Below are 25,336 nucleotides of genomic sequence, written 5' to 3'. Positions count from 1 at the left end.
GCAGCTCTAGCTGGGGTTGATGCAGTGCCCTTGGTGGAGTATAATAAGGATTGTATTAGAGGTTTCAACTATTAGAACCTCACAGAAGTCCAATTCTGCCTGGTTCTCCAACCCTCTGTCTCCCCTTCCTCCAAAAAATCAAGTCAAAGCAGATGACCCGGAAATCATCTGATTTGCTATGACACATATTTGAAGGAGTGAGTAAATTAACCTTCTCAAAGTTTTTGGACTCCACAATTCCTTCATAAAAGAACAAAGAATTGTCCCTCCAAATAACACATACAAACTTCATTCTTCTTTCATTAAAATCATGTTTCTTTCATTAAAATGTTTCCCTTGCCTGACCTGTGGTGGCGCAGTGGATAAAGCGTCGACCTGGAAATGCTGAGGTGGCCGGTTCGAAACCCTGGGCTTGCCTGGTCAAGGCACATATGGGAGTTGATGCTTCCAGCTCCTCCCCCCTATCTCTCTCTGTCTCTCTCTCTCTCCTCTCTAAAATGAATAAATAAAAAAACAAACAAAAAAAATGTTTCCCTTTTTAGAACAGGTATTTCTTTCATGCTGGTACATTCTTTTTTTTTTTTTTTTTTCACTTTTCTGAAGCTGGAAACAGGGAGAGACAGTCAGACAGACTCCCGCATGCGCCCGACCGGGATCCACCCGGCACGCCCACCAGGGCGATGCTCTGCCCACCAGGGGGCGATGCTCTGCCCCTCTGGGGCGTCGCCATGTTGCGACCAGAGCCACTCTAGCGCCTGAGGGAGAGACCACAGAGCCATCCCCAGTGCCCGGGCCATCTTTGCTCCAATGGAGCCTTGGCTGCGGGAGGGGAAGAGAGAGACAGAGAGGAAGGGAGGGGTGGAGAAGCAAATGGGCCCTGGCCGGGAATCGAACCCGGGTCCTCCGCACGCTAGGCCGACGCTCTACCGCTGAACCAACCGGCCAGGGCATGCTGGTACATTCTTAACCTAATGCACCTAAGTGTAGCCTCCTGCCAAAATAACCTTTCAGAGAAGACAAGGAGATGACAGAGGGAGAGGGCGGGCAAGGGGGTTTACATTCCCCAGGAAGGAATGCGTAGGAATCAAAGCAAAGCATTCAGTTTTTAGTTCAAATATGGGCTCAACTTGAATAAATGTATCAATCATGTAGAAATTCATAAATGTTTCTCTTTTGTCTAAGTACAAACGAAAGTGATATACAGAAAAAATGCTCTAACTAATAAAAAGGTAGCATAGATGAAATGAACAAAAGATAACCAGTTTATTTACTGGGAAGAGTTACGCATTACACTATATTTAGTTGGTAACATAAACCAAGATATAAGAATTAATATATCGGCTTCAGGTATTTTCTTAGCACTGGAGTATCTTCCCAACCATCGAGTGCATGATCAGATTACACAAATGCCGGCACGCACACGGACTCTCCCAGGAGGCATTCACTTTGGATTGTCTAAGATTAAAAGAATGGAAAAGAACAAACAATAACAGATTCGTAATTTTTTGAATTTAAAACAAATGCATATGTCTTTGAGATAAAATGTCCTTTGAAATTTGGATTTTAAAAAATAATTAGCAACAAGAGTTTCTTAGGTCAGTGTCTTAGTCACATTTTCATATGTTATCATTATGTGGAATGCTTCACATCATTCAACCCCAAAAGGCATAATAACAACTGCAATTAAAGATGGAAATAGCAGAATAATTAATTACATACAACACTAATCACACAGTGTACATACAAGTCGGGGTTGGCCACACATTACACAAATGTTCATACTGGAAAGAAATACAAGATCAGGATCATGTATGGTTCATCATATATGCGTAATCACACAAATAAAAACACTGAGATTACAAAAACATCATAAAAGATTTTCAAAGAATTGTTTACTTGACTCTTAAAAAGTCATCAAGTTTAAAAATTTTGTGGCAATAATGTGAATATCATTCTCTTCCTCTAACTTTTGGTGCATAATCATACTATGAACTCAAACAACAAAATGACTCCCTCTGTATCTCCATTATCATCGAATAATGATTTGTCAACAAAATGATGACATTGATCTTTATAGTTCCCTGATCTTCATTTTAAGAAAGACTTTAAAAAAGAAAAATGGTCACACTAAAATGCACCAGATTTTCTTTTCACTGTTTTCATTAGAGAACCACAATGATCAGAGAATAATTCTGAAAGAAAAAAAAAGTTAAAATAAAAATGTACTCTCAATGTTATACAGCAATTAAATTCCAATCACAGAAATAATCTGGCCCAGCAGTTTACCTAGGCTTCCGTTTAAACAGGACAAATTTTAAATAACTCCAGAGGAAAGGGATAAAAATATCCTGAGGACTAGAGCCATGCATTTCAATATGGAAAGGAGATCAGATATAGGCAACAATCTCCCTATATTCCTAATGGAGAAATCACAAGAAATAAGACTTCTATAGTGTTCATATTATGAATATGGGAAAGCTTACATGATGCAAAATATCTCATGCAAACATTTTACACGGCATACTTGTATGCACTCACACCCTTACACTAAAGGCAGTTAATTGCTGCTGTTCTTCATAAGTAGATTATTTCTGGAAACCCCTTGATTCAGGAACATGTCTTAATACAAAATACCCTTTTCAGTTATACTTTGGGTAGAAATAATGGAAGAGGTGTTCAGCCATTAAATAATAGAATTAGGCTGCAAATAAAATAATACATCAGGGACAATGGCAGTTTACTTGGCATTAAAAAAAAGATTGATTTAATTACAGACACAACTCATTGTGAGGCATTCTCATATACATTGGAAAAGGTCACTCGGGAGCTAGATTGGTCTTCTGTGACCATAGAAATTGATTTTAAGGTAAAAATAATGTCAATATTAGCAACTGATCATTCTACTTATCACAACTCAAGACTATTTTGGAGAATTATGTTCCTCGTACTTGGAAACATATACTTGTAAATTTTACAATCTTAAATATCAGGACTATTTTAGAATCATTCTGACTTATAAACAAAAAGTTGTAGGGCCATTATTAAAATTATGAACTTTATCTTAGTTCACTTTGAACCTAAGTCCTACTTTGTATCTATAATATCAGTGCATTTGTGGCATCCTTGGGTTGAACCAGCCCAGCCGCTTCCAAGAAATCCATCGGTTCCCCTGATGTGTCTGAGGCAGATTATGTCTTTTGACTGATGGAATATAGCAATTGTACGTTAAACTTGCCATTCTTATCCCAGTAGTAAATATATTTCATTTCTTGTCATATTTTGTAATTACCACTTCAGAACTGTAGAGGATTTTATTTGATACAATCAGGAAAAGTTTGCATTTATGGTTTATTTGACCAACATTTCACGCTTGTTTGAAGCAGAGGTACATGAATATTTCCCAAAGCATGGAAAAAGCAAATATTGTAGACTGATGATTCTTTAAGATAAAGTTTGAGAGGCCTTTACCTCTTAAGGGATTACAAACCGTTTATTTTCAAAGTATTCCTAAGGACTTTTTTTTTTTTCAGACTCTGACAAGTGAGGCTTTTTATAGTGAAATTACCACATTCTGGTCAACTTTAAAGATATGAACTATAGCTGCAAGGAAAAATACCAACAATCCTGTTTTATTTTTTACCAAACATTTTGGAAAAGTTGAGATTGCTGAACTTTTGCAATAAATAAAAATAATTTAATACTAACCAGAATAATTCACTTTAAAATCTAAAATAAAAGGATCATAGGATTGTGAAAATTTAGAATTATAATACATTATCATAAGGTATCTTGCCACTTAATCCTTACTGGACATCCGATGTCCAGTGTAATTTTTTTAAAAGTTCTTATAATTACCACTTTTAATGATCAATTTCCCATTGTTAAGGATCTCTATCCTAGAGTTAATATAAATCCTTCACACTGAAAACTTTTTCTTATTCTAGTCTTATTCTACATTCTTGAAAACGATATCTACAGCTGGTGTCTAACACTGGTTAAATTTTCCCGAAGATCAATAGTGTACCTCTTCTTTTGCCTAAAGTATAATCTTTCTCAATAGGTCTTTTCTTCATTACTTAGCTTTGACTTCTCAGAGTTATCCAAATTGCTCTTACTGAAACAGAACTGGAAGCAAGGGGTTCTGATGAATCATGAGTTCACTGGAGAGATTAACCTGGGGGTCTTGTATGCCCAACGCACTCAGGCTGAAGACAACCCATTGCTCCTTTTTACCTTTTAACTCAGAAAAACCCTCAGTAGAAAAGCATTTCTGCACACTGTCCTTTCCAGTATGGTAATTGTGCTTACTTTTTAAAAATTACCTGGTTAATCTGCTAACCATGCTTGCTGGTTACCTTTCATCCTTGCCCGCCGTGTTGGCAGTAATTAGCCAGTATCCTTTGTATTTCTGTAGTCTTTTTTTCACCCCACATCTCTCTTCAACTGGTCTTACTCAGGTTTGTTCTTTTTGATTTTCACTAGTTCTTCAATTTTTCAATTTCCTTTTGAATCCTGATATTCTTTATAAGGACTGACTTTTATCAGTACTACACATATTTATTCACTTGAAATGCCTATAAGTAAATGTAGATAAGGCTCAGTTTAAACTATGCTAAATGATGCCACAGTGTAAATACACAGGAATCTAACTGCTTAGGGACTATTACTTAATTTTGTGCTGAAAATTAGAAATTTTACTTCTGAGTTTCTATACCTTCCTGGCAAAGGTTCGCTAAAATGAGTATTTTTATAGAATTGATATTTTAAAACAAATTTTTTATAGAATTGATATTTCAAAACAATATTTCCCTCTCTGTTGCTATAAAGGAACTGAAATAAAATTAGTATACAGTAGATTTGATAAACTTTAGGTTGGAGTACCTGTGTTGTCTGTGACCTGACCTTTCACTGGGGCACACAGAGCGAAGGAGCAAAAATATAATACTGCATTGCTGGCAGGATGACTCCTCTCTAACTATATAGAAACGATACTTACTGCTGAATTCCCAGAACTGCCAACAAAACTGACGAGGCAATATAGAAAGATGTTCTGAGGTACCACTTTTTTGTGTGTGTGACAGAGACAGAGAGAGCCAGAGAGAGGGATAGGGACAGACAGTCAGGAAGGGAGATAGATGAGAAACATCAATTCTTTGTTGCGGCTCCTTAGTTGTTCATGGGTTGCTTTCTCATATGTGCATTGACTGGGGAGCTACAGCAGACCGAGTAACCCCTTTCTTGAGCCAGTGACCTTGTGCTCAAGCTGGTGAGCCTTGCTCAAACCAGATGAGCCTGTGCTCAAGCTGGCGACCTCAGGGTCTCGAACCTGGGTCCTCCATTACCCAGTCCAACACTCTATCACTGTGTCACCACCTGGTCAGGCCTGAGGTACTTTTTAAAATGGCATATTTTCCCTCAGGCACAAAGAATTTTTATTAAAAGTCAACTTCGCAGCTATAACAATTCTCAGGGCCAACCACATGATGCTTAAAAAACAAAAAACAAGGATCAGGGGTAGCTCCTTTAATTGAACTCTAATAGAATCTAAACTGTCTCACTAATACTGGTGCAGGGCAGATACAACATCAATAAAATGAAGATAGTGTTTAGGAACTGCAAGGCAATGCAGTTGAGAAAGAACAGAAGGTTAGGCTGCCACCATCAAGACTTTAGGAAGATTTATCTTTTTTTTCTGTACTTTCAGCTGAAGCCCGATTTGTGTTGAAGATTTCTAACTACTTCAAGTTGTGTAATAAATGACACTGTTGAAAATAGCACTCACATAGGAAACTAATAACCTCTTGCTTGCTTTGGTAACAGTGACCATGACTTAACAGGTGTTATGACTGATGCAAGGGGCTGTACCATGCCGTATGACTTACCCACTGGCCGCCATCTTTGATGGACCATCCCATTAACGTCCCACCGCTTCCACTCAGCAAGCTGAGCGGCTCTTACTAGATCTTCATTGTTAGGGCCCTGTATTGTTACCTATCATTTGTGTTAACAGTGAGGAATTTTTTTGTTGGTTTTAGAGAGAAGTTACAGATATTGTTACATGAAAACGTCAAACTGTTATGATTTTAAATAAGTTAAGGCTACCTGACTAGACAAGGAATCAGGGCTAGGAGCAATTGTGTGGGCAGCACTTGGTAGTTAAGGAGCCCAAGAGTGTTAGACCTTTCAGCTCAATTAGCTGTTTTCCTTGTTTGTCAGATTATGTGCAAAGTAAATTTTGCTATGAAACCTACTGTCTTAAATCGTCATAAAAGTTACCCAGCAGACTCTGTAAATTAACAAGGAATATGTATTATCTCAACATGTATAATATGATTGTAGGCACCTGAGTGTTTGTCAAAAGTAGACAATGAGCTAAGATTTATTATCTATTGGTTTTTTTTTTTTTTTGGCAAGGAAGATTCATTATGAAAAAACAAAACATACATTTTCAATCAAAATGTGAACACTTTCTGGGTAAAGTCACTAACCAAAGGCTAACCTACATCTATCTATGTATATATTTTCCCATCTGTACTTGATACCTTTTAGCAGGAAAGACTCATAACAGGACCCTGAATTTGGGAGAAGTAAAAAAAAAATTCTGGTCATTAAATAAACACACCCATTTTCCCTTTCATGGTATTTAGCCTTCTCTAACATCGTCATACACACATGCACACACACAAAGGAGCAGCACCAGTGCATCTACTTGTCTGCAATTTTAAGAAATTAAAGATGCCCTCAAAAGTTGAATAAGTCAATGAATCATAATATAGTCTCTTTCTTAGATTTACTTCATAATGTCCAGTGAAGAATTCTAGTTAAAAAAAAAATCCAGCAGTTAATGAGCTACTGATTAGAAAATAAGTGCATAAACAATATCAATGTAGCAGCAAAATACAGTTATTGTTAACATTCCGATGCACCTCATTTATCATTTTGTGCAAGAAAAATGACCATAGCCTGGCCAATTCCAGATTTCAAACTATATTAAAACTCATACTTAACAGAGAAAATTATGCTTATTTAAAAATAAATGAACTAAGTTCACCTCTTACAGAAATGACTTTAACAGACATAAATCATATGGCAAATAAAGTATAAAATAAATATCAATGATGAAAAAATATTGGAATCAACTTCCGTAGCCGAATGTGATGTGTTAGGAAAGATGTTATAATATATATATTTTACATGGTCTTAGGTCTCTCTTATGCTATCGAGATAAAGCCAGTCATCTGAGATATATGTGTCCTGTTTGGTTTTTTTTATTTAATTGAACTGTAGCGATTTCATTGCAGAAGTTTATCTGTGACCTAGAGAAACCATAAAACATTTCATCACAGCGGAGCCTGTGCTTTGTGTTGCTCTTCTCAAATTTCTTTCATCTTCTAAGTGACGGGCATGAATCCCATCATAACATCTAACAACTGAGAAGAAAACACCAGCTGGATCTTGGGCAGTATCTTGCGCGTGGCTACCAAACGTTCACCCCAGATGTTCGTCCGCGGGAGATGAAGTCTAGGGGTAAGGAGGCTTGGAGAGACAGTGGAGAGGGGCGCACTGCGAGCTGGGAGGTGGCTGCTCGTCAGGGAGAGCCACGTCAGGACTGAAAATAAGAAACAAGTGTGTCAGCGAGAAACGTAGTGACAAGGGTCCAGGCACACTTATAAAGGATACACAGACACGTTATTTTCACTGACAGTTAAAAAAGAGAGAGAGAGAGAGAGAACCAAAATTTTGCATGGAAAATAGTTTAAGTCTTAAAGCATGCCAAGAGACCAGGGCTTTTCAAGACCATGTGCGAAAATGAAAGATAAAACATGCTAGGGAAATGTGGGAACTCTTCCTTACAATCCCTTTGGTAAGTTTTGCACACAGGCTTTTATAACTAGGGCTCTGGATTAGTTGCAAGGTTTCTTTAGATCAGTTCTTCTCAAATTTCAGTGTGCATGCCAATCACCTGGGGAGTTTGGTGAGATACAGATTCTGGTTCATAGTCCAGGGCGGGACCCGAGAATCTGCATTTCTAACAGGCTCCCAGGGATGCGGGCAGTGTTGGACCAAGGCTTCAGAGGATTCCAAATCAGTTCTCTGGTAGATCAAGATTCAAGAGGATCATGAATTTGTCACTGAAACCCTAATTTGCTCCAATGGTTCCCCTATCTGCTTTAGCTTGGTTGTTTACATAGAACTGGAGTTTTAAAACACCTCCTATTTGTTTAGTACATAATGCCAACCTGCAAAATACCTCTGAGTATTATTTATTTAAATAAACTCAGAAATGCTCAGGCTCACCAATGCCATGAGAAAGAATTCTGAAGAACAAGGAAGCAAAATTATTGAATTTCCTAAGGTAAAACTACAAATCACATTTGGGTTTAGACCTTTTGAAATCAAACAAGGAAAATCCACTATGGGGATATTTTTATTATTAAAAGAGGTTGACATTATTCCATAACTCTGCTTTCCTCCTTATATTATGAAGTTCAGCACGAGAGAATTTTATTTTATTTTTGTGAAAGAGACAGAAAGGGAGAGAGATAAGAAGCATCAATTCTTCGTTGCAGCTCCCTAGTTGTTCATCAATTGCTTTCCTCATGTGCCTTTACTGGGGGGCTACAGTTGAGCTAGTGACCCCTTGCTCGAGCCAGTGACCTTGGGCTCAAGCCAGTGTCCTTGGGCTTCAAGCCAGCGACGCTGCGCTCAAGCTGGTGACCTTGGAGGTTTCGAACCTTGGTCCTCGCGTCCCTGTCTCACACTCTGCCTCTGACACTGTACTACTGCCTGGTCAGGTCAGAGAATTCATTTCTGACAAGAGTAATGTTTCAGAAAAATACCCAATGTTGTTTATTACTATTTATATATAGCTTTAAAAGCTAGTGTCATTTAGGTCATTCAAAATTATCATTAAAATTTTTTAATCTTTGGCACTGAAATTATCCTTCATGTATATTTTAGAATACTAGAATTTTGATATGAAATCCAAATTATGTCAAATACCAATCTGCTTAAGGTCACTCTTACTTTTCCCAAAGTCTTTGAACTGCTATAAATCTAGTGTAAGAGGAGATATGCTCTTCTGTATAGTTAGAACAACCACTGATAAAAATGACTTTTCCTATCAATTTAAAAAACATGGGAGGTAAACACAGGAGACCTAGAGTTTCAAGTGGACTGAGAAAATACTTTATGGCAAGATTCTTTCTCCCCTTCCAGAGTCACATGGCCCTGGAAACACAGCAGCAGACAGACTTTTCTACAGACCCAACAGAATTTCTTTCTGTTAAATCTGCATGATTTAGAATGAGTTTCTCTTCAGGGGACCAAACATGTTATTCAATATAATGGCAAATAGCACAAAAGGAATAAATTTTTGAAGAGGGATACATTTTTTAAAATTTATTTTTTTGTGTGACAGAGATAGAGAGAGGGACAGACAGGAAGGGAGAGAGATGAGAAGCATCAATTCTTTTTGTGGCACCTTAGTTGTTCATTGATTGCTTTCTCATATATGCCTTGGGGGGGGGGGGCTACAGCAGACCTAGTGACTCCTTGCTCAAGCCAGTGACCTTGGACTCAAGTTGGTGAGCCTCCGCTCAAGCCAGATGAGCCTGTGCTCAAGCTGGTGACCTTGGGATTTCAAACCTGGGTCCTCTGCATCCCAGTCCAATGTTCCATCTGCTGTGCCACCAGCTGGTCAGGCTAATTTTTTTTTAATTTTTATTTATTTATTTTAGAGAGGAGGGGGGAGATAGTGAGAGAGAGATAGAGAGAGAGAGAAGGGGGAGGAGCAGGAAGCATCAACTCCCATATGTGCCTTGACCAGGCAAGCCAGGGTTTTGAACCATCAGCCTCAGCATTCCAGGTCGACGCTTTATCCACTGCGCCACCACAGGTCAGGCAAAGAGGGATAAATTCTTGATAAAGGAAGACAAGCATTTCTGCATGACCAGTGAAGTGTGTAGCAACAGCTTAAACATAGGTTACAGTTCAACGGGCCTACCAAATATCTCTATATATTTAAATATTATATCCAAGGCCACAACACTTTGGGCCTCCCTTTCATATTATAGTTTCTATTATCTATAAACAACATGAATAATTTAGCTCTACAATGGAATCAGTCTATAAAAAGCATATACAAAAAAGTTCTATATTTTTAAATATGAACAAGTGCTCTTTAATTCAAAACAATTCACCTAAATAGCTATCTGAATATATGTATAAGGTGTAGAAAGAATAAAACAATTTTTAAAGATATTTTATTTATTCATTTTAGAGAGAGGGGAGAGAGAGAGGGAGAGAAAGGGAGGGGGAGCAGGAAGCATCAACTCATAGCTGCTTCCTGTATGTGCCTTGACCCAGCAAGCCCAGGGTTTCTAACCAGCAACCTCAGAATTCCAAGTCAAGGCTCTAACCACTGCACCATCACAGGTCAGGCTAAAGCAATTTTTAAAATGAAAATCAGATGTAGAATACCTGATCTAAAATCAATCAACGTTCTTAGCACATTTTGTTTCTCATTAAACAGATGTTCCTTTCAATTCAGGGATAAAGAGTCAATGTGGGTGATTTATATACTATCTGACTTAACTTCTCACAACGTAACTAACGGGGTGGGGGGAGTATGTCCTGACAGCTGTGGTGTACGGTGGTGGTTAGAGGGATGGGTGCCTGAGTCACTGGGCCCAGCTGCTTTCCAGGTAGGTTACCCTGGACAAGTCACTTTACCTCCCCAAAACGCATTTCCCTCATTTTCCAACAGGTGTAGTAACTGCTTACCTCATGGGGGTCATAGTGATTAATAAGAATAAAGAATTTAACGTGTATGTATGGTATCTTCAAAGGTGGGCTATGTGTTAAGTTTTCAGAAGGAAATGAAAAGGGCTGTGAGGACATTCAATCCGATCCACTTGGCAGTGGGCACAGGTGGGAAGGGAGCCAGTCATTATTCTCGTGACTCTGGAAAGGACAGTCATTTCAGGTCTGTCTGCATTTGACCATTTCTCTGTGTAGACCACAACGAGGCTCCGTGGAAGCCTGCTCTGGACCATGCTATCTATATTCACGTAGGTAGAAACCAGAAACATTCGTAGTTCATTAAATTGCTTTCGTTTAAAAAGTGGATCATTTGTGTGGAGGTGGCAAGCCATCTAGAGTCAGTAATTCCAGAAGATGTGGAACTGGGGCAGGGAGCTGTTTAGTCAAACTGGTTCTCAAAAAAAAAAGGGGGGGGGTGAAATAAAAGTTAGAAGTATTCCCTACTAGCCTTCTCTAATCTTAGCCCAAGCAAATGAGAGCAGTTCTGAAAGAGAGGGCAGGTCTCTGTCTTGAGGAAAGGTTGGCACCAAGCACGGTGAGCAGCAGTGACAGGCAGCGAGGGCACAGATGGGCCAGGCCTGTGCCTTGTTCTTATCCTTGACTTATAAGAGCTGGAACTCAGTCAACAAATGTAACTTTCCAAGAATGTATGACTGGTATGGGTCAGAGATGGAACTGAAACCTAAGCAATCTGACTTCAAAGCTCCTTCACTCAGTCCTAGCAGCAGTAGGCACTGAGCGTCTGTCATAGGCTGCACCTTTCAATTTCAGTTTTAATGAAGGTACTGAATGGACAGAAAACAGAAACACTTTCATAAAGCTGTCTGAGGACAGACATTAGGCATGCTTTATGTCCTTCCTGTTTGTTTGCCTGAGCTATACAGCCTGAAGACAAGAGACAAACAACAACACAAAAATGTGGGCCACACATCTTCACAATTCCAGGCTTTCTGTTTTGGAGCGCAATGAAACGTTGGAGTAATGCAAATATTTCCTCACACCTGAGAACTGGTGGCAGCCATTGGTCCCTCTAGTAACCAGCAAAATACACTCTAGCTCTCTTAGATTTCCATCTGGCCCCTATAAACCTCAAGTACCCAGAGTGTGTTTGTGTCACCACATGTGAAGTAAAATGTAGCAAATGTAATTAGGTATCGGCAGTTAGGGTGTTGAAAAGGGGAGCTTGGGGTCTATGGCTCTGACATGCAGCTGGGTGGGGAGAGAAAGGGCGTCTGAATTTACCTGACCGTCGGGCAGTCTGGCCTCCCGGCTAGTTGTGAGCACTGTGGCGGTACGGAGGCAGCAGGCTGCTGACAATCTACGAGAAACTGATAAATTAGACATGTATACAAAGACGACAGAGCATTGTGTTAGTAACTAAAGCAGCTGCCTGAGAGATTTAGTGAGGAATGCGTATTCACACAGAAATATCTGAATTAAGCTCCCTGACCCCCTCCCAATCATGCCAATAGAAGAGACGAGACTTTTTATCTTAAATATTGTATTAGAAAATTAGTGAGAAAATTAGTAGCGGGATTACTCAAGTACATCAGGACATTTGTATTTGGTATTTGGATACATCTAAAAATAAAGGGTCTATTAATGTAATGAAAAATTATCAAGTTCTGAACTTGAACATGATGGTAGTTAGCACTTAGATCTGCTATTCTAAAATGGAATATATTCAGATAACTGGTTTTATTGTCAGGACACATGGGCATATTATCAATCCCATAAGTACATTGAGAAAACCATGCAATACAGTCTTTTCCATGATTAATAGAAGGATGTCAGAGAAGAACATCATCTTTACAGTTTTCAGATTGGTTTTATATATCATAAGAAAGGACTGTTAGCAGAAATGTTAGACAGTTTACTCTGTAGTAAATTGTTAGTAACTTGTACTGATGGAGAAAGCTAACCTGAATGGGAAATCCACTTTTGCTTTATTTTTGCCATTTTTAAGTGATACTTGACTCACACTAAGTTAACATCAGTGCTAGCTAGTAAAAGTCATGCTTAGATCATATTTTTGCTTAGCATACCGCTTCTCTGCTATGTGGATAATATTTAAGCCAAATGATCACATATTATGGATTTATAGTCCTGAGTTAAGGAGGCTGTATAAAAATCTATATTCCAAAGCAGGTGTCTTAAGTATCACTTGTTCAAAAGTGAGTATATTCTTTATTATAACAAAACCTGATGATACAATTCCAGAATACCAAAATTCATGAAAATTGCTAATGCTTTTATATAAGACAGGGGTTGGGAACCTATGGTTCGTGAGCCAGATGTGGCTCTTTTGATGGCTGCATCTGGCTCATAGACAAATCTTTAATAAAAAAAATTAATAACGTTAAAAATATAAAACATTCTCATGTATTACAATCCATTCATTTCCTACTGCTCATGTTCATGGTTGTGGGTGGCTGGAGCCAATCACAGTTGTCCTCTGGACAACACCAAATTTTTATTAGATAATGCGTAATGGACACGGGTCGTTGTATGGCTCTCATGGAATTACATTTTAAAATATGTGGCGTTCATGGCTCTCTCAGCCAAAAAATTTCCCCACCCCTGACCTAAGGCATTAAAAATACACTACAGCTGTCTTGATGCAAAGGACACACAATGTAAGGCAGACTTCCTCGGAGCTCATTTAGGAGACCATCATTACTGAAAGGACCCACTTACAAGGTGGTCTTAGTTGGAAAGTTAACGTATTAATTATTGCTTACTAACAGGAACAAGATCTGATCCTCCTTTCGTATCTGATCTTCAGATTGCACACTTAGCAAAAGTCCTTCAAATGTAACCAATACTTCCGTTTTCTCGGCTGTGGGAAATATTGTAGTAGGCTTTTTTCCCTTCTGTTTTCCCATTTTGCAGCTTGATTAGCTCAATGATTCCCTTTTGTAGAAACTCAGAGTCTTAAAGGGTAAATTCCTTTATGCTCCTTTTATCTTTTCCAATGGCTTTTCTATCTAAATGATAATTTAGGAATGTGTTGGACTGATTTAGATAAGGATTCTGATACGGCCTGGTGTGTGCTGCCCTCCTATGGTGTATTTGTGTAAATGCAATGAATACAAATGAACATGAACACTTGGGAAAAACACAGGGGAGTCTGGCTTTATGCTTTACAGGGGAGGGGGCGGTGTAAATAAAGCTCTTCTGTTGCAAAGTTTCAGCTTAGGTAAAATGGAAAGCCTCAGAACTAGACTATTTTAAAAGTTTAAATTTTTTTCCATTTCTCACTTATATTAGACTTTATTTTTTTGCCAATGCATTCACAGATTATTCATTTGAAATAAGCTTTAACCCTGTGTTTAAAATTAGAAAGCAGGTGAGCAGGACTATAATGTACCACCTTAATCAATTGTTTAAATGAGGTGGATATTCCTTATGTTTGTAGTGAATATCAGTTTTTCCTTCTTTAGAAGTAACACCACCTCTGGCTAATTATTATTATTATTATTTAAATTTTTATTCATTTATAGAGGGAGAGGACGGGGTTAGGAGCAGGAAACATCAACTCCCATATGTGCCTTGACCAGGCAAGCCCAGGGTTTCGAACCAGCGACCACAGCATTCCAGGTCGACGCTTTATCCACTGTGCCACCACAGGTCAGGCTAATTATTATTATTTTTTTTGCATTTATTATTTATAAGTACTAAGCTAAGTGTTATGCTTAAAGAGTAAAAAGCAAATTCCATAAATAAGATGGTGATAGATGAAAAAAAAAATTTAGAAAATAGCTGTGTTGCTCCAACTCAACCGTCTTCTAAATTCTTCTCAGATCTGTAGTCCTCCGAGCACGTGCATGTCTAACCTAGTTGAACCACCCACACATATTAGCGTGTACTTCGTAAAATTAAAAGGTGGGTTGGGAGATTGAGAAGATTCCTTCCAGTTGTGAGATGCTCTGGGCTTTACACAATCTCACCTCTCTGTGTAGAAGCTGGTAAACTCACTCTTGAAGGAACTAGGCCTCTCTCATTGCCTTTGAGGGCATAAAAGATGAAAATTAAGTATCTTAAGGAGGAGGCACTGTAGAACCCCAGCAGTCAATGCTGTTATCTGGGTCACCAAAATTCATATGAACCATTCAATAATCAAGTTACTAAACTCCTATTATGTGTTTGAAACTATGTTTGGAGGTGGGAATAAAAGGAACACAGAGAAGATTTGGTCCCTGGTCAATTGAGAAGACAAGCACATTCAACAAGCTATTACAATAAAGTGTCATCATGGTTTTGGCCGGTTGGCTCAGTGGTAGAGCATTGACCCGATGTGTGGATGTCCTAGGTTCGATTCCTGGACAGGGCACACAAGAGAAGTGCCCATCTGCTTCTCCACTCCTACCCCTCTTGCTTCTCTCTCTTCCCCACTCCTGCAGCCATAGCTCGGTTGGAACGAGTTGGCCCCCAGCACTGAGGATGGTTCCATGACCTCCGCCTCAGGTGCTAAGAAGAACTCGGTTGCTGAGCAATGGAACAATGCCCCAGATCCCGGTCAGAGTGCATGCGGGAGTCTATTTCTCTGCCTCCCCTTCTCTCACTGAATTAAAAAAAAGGGGAAAAAAAGTGTCATGATGATGATGATAATGATGATAATGATAGCACCTCACACTTATTGATTACCATGTGCCTGTCACGTTGCAGGTACTTAACATACATGCTGTCCTTTAACCCTGTGTTATTATTCCCAATCTATGGATGAAGAAAGAGGGACTTAGGTTAAGTAATTTGCCAAAGTCCACTGAGAGGTAGAGCTGAGATTTGAATCTAGGATGGTACGATGCAAGAGCTGAATGAAACTTAAAGATACATCACTGCACTGCTTCCCACGATAGGGAAGCTGGGGATCTCAGAGCAGAAACAACACATTAAACCTAAGTGGGCACGGGCTGCTCCCTAGAGGTTGTAACATATATGCTGTACACCTAAACTGTTTATGGTCTCTACTCATAGTAATTATTTTATAAAATTAGTGTTTACTTGATATATTCAGAACAAAATTACATAACATTGTAGGTTTACATAATAAGGTCACTGGCCTGAGAAATGCACACTCAAGAGATTGTTAGTACCGTAAAAGCAGAGAAAAATAAAGGATATTATTGCTTAGAGCACCTAGAGGTCTGTTTTAATGACACCTGAAGAGTATCCTTGTATGATATTCCTCCATAAATAAAGGCCTCAAGTAGAAAGAAAGATATAAAAGAATAAGAACAAAGGAAAATAATTATTTGCTGAATTATCATGAAGTATTTCTTCTAGGGCCTTTGTATGATCTGTTCCAGACAGTTATCTGTCTGAAATTAGACACTCTGGAGTTCTTATTTTTACTCTTCCTATCAGGAAGAAAATAAGTACTTTTGGTATGTGGTACTACATCAAAATCTCATATATCCTGAGACCAGTTTTTTTTTTTTTTCTTTAACTTTTTTCATGGCCTTTCCTACCAGAAGTAAATACGGAGCTTAGGTCCACAAACCTTCGCTGATTGAATTAATTCAGATCACCACATACAGGACATTACGTGCCCAAAGTCACCCAGCTGGGGAGTGTGGCGGATCGAGGACCTGACTGCAGACCGTTCTGACACCAAGGCCTCGTGTCTAGTCACTACTCCAGCGGTCTCTCCAATTGACACAGCTACCTCTAGAAAATCCCTGGGTCCGAGAACCAAAGAAACATAAGAATTTCACCACACAGTTGCATAGTAATGTGGAAGCAACCAATTACCTCGAAAACATGAAGCACGATGAAGGGCGTAGGAATGAGATAGTTTCCGGCTTCTATAAAGAGGCGGCTGGAATGAAGAAATTTCCTTGGCAGGGCAAGTCTTGTCATATGGTCTCTCCTCGGGCTTCTACTATTTTTTAATTTGTGTATGTGTATGTGTGTGCGTGTGTGTGTGTGTGTGTGCGGCAGAGACAGAGTCAGAGAGAGGGACAGTCAGACAGGAAGGGAGATAAGAAACATCAATTCTTCATCGTGGTTCCTTAGTTGTTCATTGATTGCTTTCTCATATGTGCCTTGACCATGGGGCTACAGCAGACCAAATAACCCCTTGCTTGAGCCAGCGACCTTGGGTCCAAGCTGGTGAGCCTTGCTCAAACCTGATGAGCCTGCGCTCAAGCTGGAGACCTCGGAGTCTCAAACCTGGGTCCTCTGCGTCCCAGTCCGACACTCTATTCACTGCGCCACCACCTGGTCAGGCAGGCTTCTACTATTTTTAAACTTTTCAATGCAATTTATAAAATTAATCAATGCCTTTGGGAGTCCACATCTGGGGTGGGGGAGGGGCGAGGCTCCTGTGGAAGGAGGCAGGGGACACCTCCATGTTTTGACTCCACGCTTGGCTCAGATGAGAGTGGTGGGGTTGGTGAGGACAGCATGGATGGAGGCTGATCTGTGGAAACCACATCCAGCCAGGACGGGGGGTGGGCTGCAGGGATGGCATCCTCGGGGCTCAGATGCTCGGTGGAGGCAGAGCAGCACCTCTTGGTGGCACACAGTCTCTTACAAAATGGCCTGCACCCAACCCCTGGCTTTCCTGACTTGAGAACTAATGCATTTCTACCCTTTCATGAGATCTTATTTTCCATTATCATATCTCCTTCCCTCGTGACCATAAACTCCTCCAGGTGCTACACAGGTTCCCATGAAAACTATCCCGGTCCCTTGAGTTTTTCTCAGGCCAAGTTCTTACTCATAAGACGTGATTTCAACTTCCCTCACTCTCCTCTGCTTCCTGAGCAGTTTGTGCATGGCCTTCTAACACCGAGGTGCTCAGAAAGGAAGTCACGTGTGATGAGATGTGATGGGCAGAGTGGAGTGGCAGTTTGGCTTCGCTGAGGCATCCTGACTCTAGGAAATGAGCAGAAGCCTGCCTGGCGTTGCCGGGGCAGCCAGGCCACACTGCTGCTCCCCATGAGCTTGCTTTGCTTACAGGCGGTGCCCTCAAGTCACGCTTCCTCCAACCTGTACTTGTGGTGTCTGGAATTCCAATGGAGCATTTTATATCATTTTAGTTTTATGTTCATCTCTAATAAGAGTTTCACCTTTTCCTACCTGAAACATCCTCTAGATCAGATTCTGTCATCCAGCAATATTAACCTCCTCTCCCTTTTATTTCTCTTTCAAATCAGAAAATGTGATAACCGTGACCTTGATATGGCCAGGCTAAGCAGAGACAGTATTTTACAAATATCAATCAGGAATCTGGATGCTTTGAACATGTCCATTCAACCAGTTATGAATCCAAACAATTATATTATCCTCTAAAATTTTTCCTACTTTGTGTAAAAAATATTATAAAATATCTGGTTAGTTGTTTGCCAAAATTCAGATAAATTATGTAGCACTTTCCCCGGTCTTAGGAGCTACAGATAAAGGTAAGTCTATCATAAGTCATTGTCCTTTCTTTTTTTTTTTTTTTTGAGAGAGAGAGAGAGAGAGAGGGAGAGAGAGAGAGAGAGAGAGATCAGGACAGGAAGGCAGGAAGAGAGGGAGATGAGAAGCATCAACTCATAGTTGTGGCACTTCAGTTGTTCATTGATTGCTTCTCCAACATGCCTTGACCGAGGGGCTCCAGCTGAGCCAGTGACCCCTTGAATCATGTCGATGATCCCATGCTCAGAAACCCTGCACTCAAACCCAATGAGCACACACTCAAGCTGGGACCTTGGGGTTTTGAACCTGGTACCCAGTGTCCCAGGTCAGCATTCTATCTACTGTGCTACCACTGGTCAGGCTATAAGTCATTCTTGATGAACTTATCATGTTGGTTTTTAGTAATCCCTACTTTATAGTGAGCATATAAAACCCACGAATTTCTAGAAAACTACTGAGGATCAGCCTCAAGTTTATAGGTCAAGTTTATAGAGAAACTATTTTCTTTCATATTGTATAAAAATTTAATTTATCCTTCTGACACACCTAGAAATTCCTCTTTTCACTTTCATATTCTATGTTTCTGTGGGACTTCTCTCTTTGTCTTTGTCTTCTGTGAGGCCATGGTTTTTTAGCATTTTTCCTCCAACAAAAAAGTGAGACAGAAAAGGATATATGTTTCCCTTTTTTGTTTTGAAAATGGCAACTCAGATATTGGCAGGAAAAATTAAAATTCATGATACAAAGAGCAAACACGCCTCTTGGTGAGACAGTTTATATCTTTGATAACTTGATGTACTGTTTCCAACACTGGTAAAGAAAGACAGGTTTAATAATTAGATCTACCAACTTGAACAACTGCTGTTATAGAATATATCACTATTATTTTCAAATAAATATCACTTTGGAACAAAAATCTTACCTATTTGGAGGCAACAGTCACTTATTCATTAGGACTGTTGGAATAGGGCAAATGATTAATAGTAGAAAAGCAAGAATGTTTAATTATAAAAGTTATTACATTAATAATTGACAGAATCATTTTAGATTGTTCTAAGATAACTCCATAGTTAATGATCACAGCACAGAGACATCCTTTTTTATGTTCATATATATCTTTCTTTCTTCTTTCTGAAAACCTGGCCTTGTCCTTTCAAAGTATTCTCTACTTGAGATTTCTGTACACACAGAAAAGGAAGAGCATGCAAAAGGAATGTAGAAGAAGGAGGAAAGGATGAAAAGTAGTAATAGTAGCATGGAATATTTCTTGAGCACTGTATATATGTGAACACTAGGCTATAAGCATTTTGCATGCAACAGTTCTTTCACCCTTACAAAAACTCAGAGAAACAGGTTTTGTTCTTATTTTATAGATAAGAAACTGAGGCTTAGGAAGACTAAGAAATTTATGCACGATCATTTCCTATATGGTGTATTATAATGAATAAAAGCTTTTTTTTTTTTTTTTTGTATTTTTCTGAAGCTGGAAACGGGGAGAGACAGTCAGACAGACTCCCGCATGTGCCCGACTGGGATCCACCCAGTACGCCCACCAGGGGGCGATGCCCTGCCCCTCCGGGGCGTCGCTCTGTTGCGACCAGAGCCACTCTAGCGCCTGGGGCAGAGGCCAAGAAGTCATCCCCAGTGCCCGGGCCATCTTTTGCTCCAATGGAGCCTTGGCTGCGGGAGGGGAAGAGAGAGACAGAGAGGAAGGAGAGGGGGAGGGGTGGAGAAGCAGATGGGCACTTCTCCTGTGTGCCCTGGCCGGGAATCAAACCCAGGACTTCTGCACACCAGGCCAATGCTCTACCACTGAGCCAACCAGCCAGGGCACAAAAGCTTTTTAGTGCTTAGAATATTCAACTGAGTTTGGATGTCATAATGCCTGTTTTATACAGTAGAACACTGAGCATCAGAAGAATTAAATGAGCCTGACCAGGTGGTGTCGCAGCAGGTAGAGCATCAGATTGGGACACAGAGGACCTAGGTTTGAAACTCCGAGGCTGGTGCCTTGAGTGCTGGCTCATTTGGCTTGAGCTCAGGGTCTCTGGCTTGAGCAAAGGGTCACTCGCTCTGCTGTAGCCCCCGGTCAAGGCACATATGAGAAAGCAATAAAATGAACTAAGGTGCCACAACAAAGACTTGATGCTTCTCATCTCTCTCCCTTCCTGACTTGTCTGTCTCTATCTGTCCCTCTCTCTGTCACAAAAAAAAAAGAAAAAAAAAAGAAAAAAAAAAGATTTTTCTGAGGACCCATAGAGAGAGGTCCAGAGTGAGAACCTGAGCCCAGGTTTCTGACTGGCCACCCCGTGCTCATTCACTAGGATGTCCTATGCAGCCTGCTATAGACTGACTGTGTGCCCCCCTCAGATCTTATGTTGAAATACTACCCTAGTTCCTAAGAATATGACTATGTTTGGAGATAGGACCTTTGAAGACATAATTGAGGTAGGCTAAGCCCTAATCCAATATGACTGATGTTCTTATAAGCAGAAGAGACTGGAGATTTAGGACACAGAGACCCAGGGGTGCGTACACACCAACAAAAGGCCATTAGAAGGCGGCCTGTGTACAAAGAGACCAAACCTGCCTACACCTTGATCTTGGACTTCTAGCCTGTAGAACTGGGAGAAAATAAATGTTTGCTGCTTAAGCCCCTCAGCCTAATACAGAGCCTTTATACTTGATCCAAAGCGAAAGCAGTTATTACTCTCTCTCACTCTGCCAATAGTACCTCTCAATAAAACAAGAATAGCTAAACTTCTCTTGAATTCTTCCAAAACCTAAGTAGTCCTAAAAATCAATCAATCAATCAATCAAACAAACAAAAACAAAAAAACTTAAACAGTCCATGGATTGAAATAGATAAATATGTTTTAATTCAAGGGAACGTGAAGGAAAAGATAAACAGAAGAACAGAGCACAAATTCTACATGAAAATCTGCATCTGAATTTCTTAGCAAAAAGCATTGTAGGAAGATATAGAAGTGGTCTAAGTAGTGGTGCTAGGGAAAACTAAATCGATAGGATGTCAAATTTGAATAATTGTGTTAGTATAAAGTATAAATTTTTCTGCACTGTGCCCTGAAGACAAAAAAAATTGCACAACCATTAATTTATTTATTAATGTTTATTTAATCAATTTGAGAGAGAGAATAAGGGGGAGAGAGAGAGAATGGGAGAGAGGAACATTGATCTGTTCCTGTTATGTGCCCTGACTGGGTTTTTTAAACTCATTTTAGAGAAGGAAGAGGGAGAGGGAGAGAGAGAGAGAGAGAGAGAGATAGAGAGAGAGAGAGAGAGAAGAGGGGGAGGAGCAGAAAGCATCAACTCCCATATGTGCCTTGACCGGGCAAGCCCGGGGTTTCAAACCAGCAACCTCAGTGTTCCATGTCGACCCTTTATCCACTGCTCCACCACAGGTTAGGCCAGTTTTTTTTTGTTTTTGTTTTTTAAGTCTCCCGGCCCTGGCCGGTTGGCTCAGCGGTAGAGCGTCGGCCTGGCGTGCGGGGCACCCGGGTTCGATTCCCGGCCAGGGCACATAGGAGAAGCGCCCATTTGCTTCTCCACCCCCCCCCCCTCCTTCCTCTCTGTCTCTCTCTTCCCCTCCCGCAGCCAAGGCTCCATTGGAGCAGGGATGGCCCGGGCACTGGGGATGGCTCCTTGGCCTCTGCCCCAGGCGCTAGAGTGGCTCTGGTCGCGGCAGAGTGACGCCCCGAAGGGGCAGAGCATCGCCCCCTGGTGGGCAGGCTGGGTGGATCCCGGTCGGGCGCATGCGGGAGTCTGTCTGTCTGTCTCTCCCCGTTTCCAGCTTCAGAAAAATACAAAAAAAAAAAAAAAGTCTCCCAAACTCAGGAATTCTGAACATTTGTGCATAATAGCACAAAGGTGCTCCCCATAGTCAATGACATACTTCTTATGTGAGGGTTTTCACACAACAATCTATGGGAATAGATAATAATAGGTACCTCACAATAATTTTCTTCTATTTGCCAATGATGCGTCTGCAGTAATTTCCTGTCTCTTTGCCTGTCTTCTTCATTCTCCTTTGTGCTCTTCAACTTCCCTCATTTCAGCAAGAGAATCAGAGTGCATAAGAGAGAGCTCCATGCCTAGATCCCTGCTCCACCAACCAGTAGCTGAGGGGCACTGAGGAAGTAATTTTACCATTGAGTCACAGTTTTTCTATCTGTTAAGTAAGGACATAAACACTGGCTTTGCAGAGATCAGGTGAAAGAACGTTTGTACAGGCACGCAGCCTGGGGCCCATTGACAGGAATGGTCATTGATCGGTCGTTGATTAGACATGAGGGACCAAAAGGAAGAGTCAGATGACCTTAGGTTTTTAGCTTAAAGAAACAACATAAACACCAATAAATTCAATAAAAAGGAAAAAAAGTAAATACCATTCACAATGGAAATTTAAAAGGCCCCATAAAAACTATACGATGATATTATTTCCATAAGTCTTTGCTCCTAACATTATATTCTTCTGCAATGCTCTCTCTTCTCTCTGACTAATAAGTTTTCGTCTGTATTCCTGACCACTCAAGAAGGAAGTGTCTGCTTCCCCTAAGCTCCTTCAGCACTATCTCATCTCCTCCAGCATTTCCTGTGTACAGCTGGTGACCACTGCTTTCTGTGCAGTTTACCTAATTTCCTCAGCCAGGCTTTGCGGTTGAGGGCAAGAGAGAGCCTTGCCTCCTAATTCTTGTAATTCTTCTTTTCCCACAGTAGTTTGCTCGGAGAATTTGCACGAGGTGCATAATACTTGCTAATATACTGACTTCACTTCCCCAAAAAGATCTTTGGATTTGTTTCTTTATTAGTACTTTGTTAATGACATTGTCTGATGGATCCACTTGAAAAACAGTTTACTATGCAGACAGTCGTGTCATCAAAACCACATCTTTCTAACAACAGAAACAAGAAAGAGGAAATACTATCTGATAAAAGATTTTAAAGGTTATTTAGTGTTATCAGGCAGTTAGTTATTATTATTCTTTGATAACTGTAAGACTTTGATGTATACATCTTAAAAATAACATTTTAAGTGCCATTATTTAAAGTGTGCCCAATGACATCAATACTAAATTATTCCTCACTAAATCTACAGAATGATTAATAGTGTGTTAGTGAATTAACAGAAAAGTTAATAGAAAGAAGCACCAAAATACACTCCCTAGAAGTAACAACTTGAACAGTTAAGTAGTCCCCTGGGTGTCTATACATATAAATTAAACACAAACATAGAAAGTAGAGAATTTCAAAAAACTAAAAAAACCGTAAGGTAGAAACGTTATATAAAGGAAAAAAAACAGAGAAACGAGATAGAAACATTTATAAAAATATATACAGCAGTTAGGAAAAGTTAAAATATTTTCCAAAACCTAATGATGAATTTAATGGTGCACTAATAGGAATGGACAGCTGTGAACAATTCTTAGCATTTTATAATCAAACACAGAGTTGGCTATCTCATCTCTTTTTGCCAAACATATCACATATCCTCTTAATACATTAGTTTCTCAGAAAGTACCCACAGATAACAGCATAATTTCCAACCACTCAGGGGTGTAATCTGCTCATTTATGTCACCAGCCACTTCAGCCTTAACTTTATTTACATCAGTGTTTAACACAGCAAATCCCATTATATGTTTATAGCCTTGGTAATCAGAAGCAATTATTATTCATTAAATATTTCTAGAGGACAATAAAGATAGACTTGTTAAAACACATAAAAAAATTTCAGTCTAGACAATGCAAAAATATGACTGACAAATCTTTAAAAACATCTGGCTCTGACTTTATATAATGACAACTATATATAGTTTATCACACTTTGGTGACAAGCATTAAAACTGTCTTCAACAACGTAGAATCGAAGTATAACTTGCTAAGGAGAGGGAACATTTTTAGACTTTTCAGTGATTGTTGACAAAAACTTTCACCCAGCTTTCCATTTGCTGTCCTCATGAATATCATAGGACTAGCTGATAAACAAAGCGATATTCATAATCTATTTTTATTTCAAACCTTGCAGAAGAGAAATATAAAAATGCCCTGAAGAAGAGTCAACTTTCTGCTTCTGAACAACTTACAATTAAACCATGAACATTTGTGTGACCAAGAGCCGATGGCAGGAAAGGCACAGAAGGTGAAGGGGGAGGGGGTAATTAAACGCAGTGGCACCAAGAGGTAAAAGTACATTTTACTGCCAGATTTTTACACCAATTAAACACCTATTAGAAAATAACCTTGTGTTCAGAAAGGACCTTCCCAAGAACAACGTCAGCTAGCACAGAGTTAACTCAAGGTGGTACAGTAGTCTGTTCTCAATTTAGCAAAGTCAATAATAATAGCATGTATCAGGTAAAGACCACCTTATACCTTTGAAATGTCAGAATTAATTCACCATCAAAGAGAAACAAAAGATAATTAAGTTTAACAAACTACAACCAAAAACCCACTAAAAAGATTAATTGTAAAAATATATCCCAAACAAGAAAAATATATGAAACACCACTCAGTGACATGTGTTTGATTTTCTTATTTAATATTTCTTTCATTATTTTTTGTCATTTTCAAGAAAAAAAAAATCAATGCTAGAAAATACCCTGAGAGGTTCAGGACGGCCTCTTTTACAAAGCCATAGATCTGAAAAGTACAGGCTTTCAATAATGTCAGTTTTCCCTTGTTTATTTATTTATTTAAAAATTTTTAAAGAAAATAAGCAATGTTTATCACATGTAACCCACATTTTTTGGGGAAAACAATTCAAAAACCCACAAACTAAACCAAGTGTTTCAAAATGTACAGTGCCCTCATAAGCAAATTAAACCATCAGCATATCTCAGCTAAAGGAAAAGCAATATGGTTAAATATTAAATATTTTTAAAATCCAAATTTACAGAAGAGGCTTATTCATTTTTCAAGAAAAGAATAAAGATTTACAATAAACTTCCTAAGGTAAAAACATTTGATTTGTAGAAATTTAACTGAAGCAATAAATTTATTAAAGAAAGTAAGATTCACCTACAGGTTTACAGCCAACTTACCTCGTTTTGCTTGATGTCAAGTAGTGCATAAAAAGAGAAAAAAAT

At 39.5% G+C, this 25,336-nt stretch overlaps 1 protein-coding gene and 1 long non-coding RNA gene across 6 annotated transcripts in view; one reads left to right on the top strand and one right to left on the bottom strand.

Moving 5' to 3' along the window:
* Positions 1–25,336, top strand: part of LOC136324761 (uncharacterized) — a 50,969-nt gene that overhangs the window by 21,872 nt on the left and 3,761 nt on the right. The window lies entirely within an intron of this gene.
* BICD1 (BICD cargo adaptor 1) overlaps positions 1,280–25,336 on the bottom strand; it is a 232,934-nt gene continuing 208,877 nt past the window's right edge. Inside the window, exons 9-10 of one of the 5 annotated variants that reach the window (XM_066258079.1) lie at positions 12,067–12,142; positions 7,407–7,609 (exon numbers count right to left, since the gene is read on the bottom strand). In XM_066258079.1, the coding sequence (XP_066114176.1) occupies positions 7,522–7,609; positions 12,067–12,142 (164 nt within the window). In that variant the 3' untranslated portion in view covers positions 7,407–7,521. Of the gene's footprint in view, positions 7,610–12,066; positions 12,143–25,336 lie in introns of all 5 variants that reach the window. The other 4 variants (XM_066258075.1, XM_066258080.1, XM_066258074.1 and 1 more) reach the window with 4 other exon arrangements.

The sequence above is a fragment of the Saccopteryx bilineata genome, chromosome 2, assembly GCF_036850765.1.
Source record: "Saccopteryx bilineata isolate mSacBil1 chromosome 2, mSacBil1_pri_phased_curated, whole genome shotgun sequence".
Lineage (NCBI taxonomy): Eukaryota > Metazoa > Chordata > Mammalia > Chiroptera > Emballonuridae > Saccopteryx > Saccopteryx bilineata.
The sequence above is the reverse complement of the archived record's forward strand: the minus strand, read 5'-3'. Positions and strand labels throughout refer to the sequence as shown.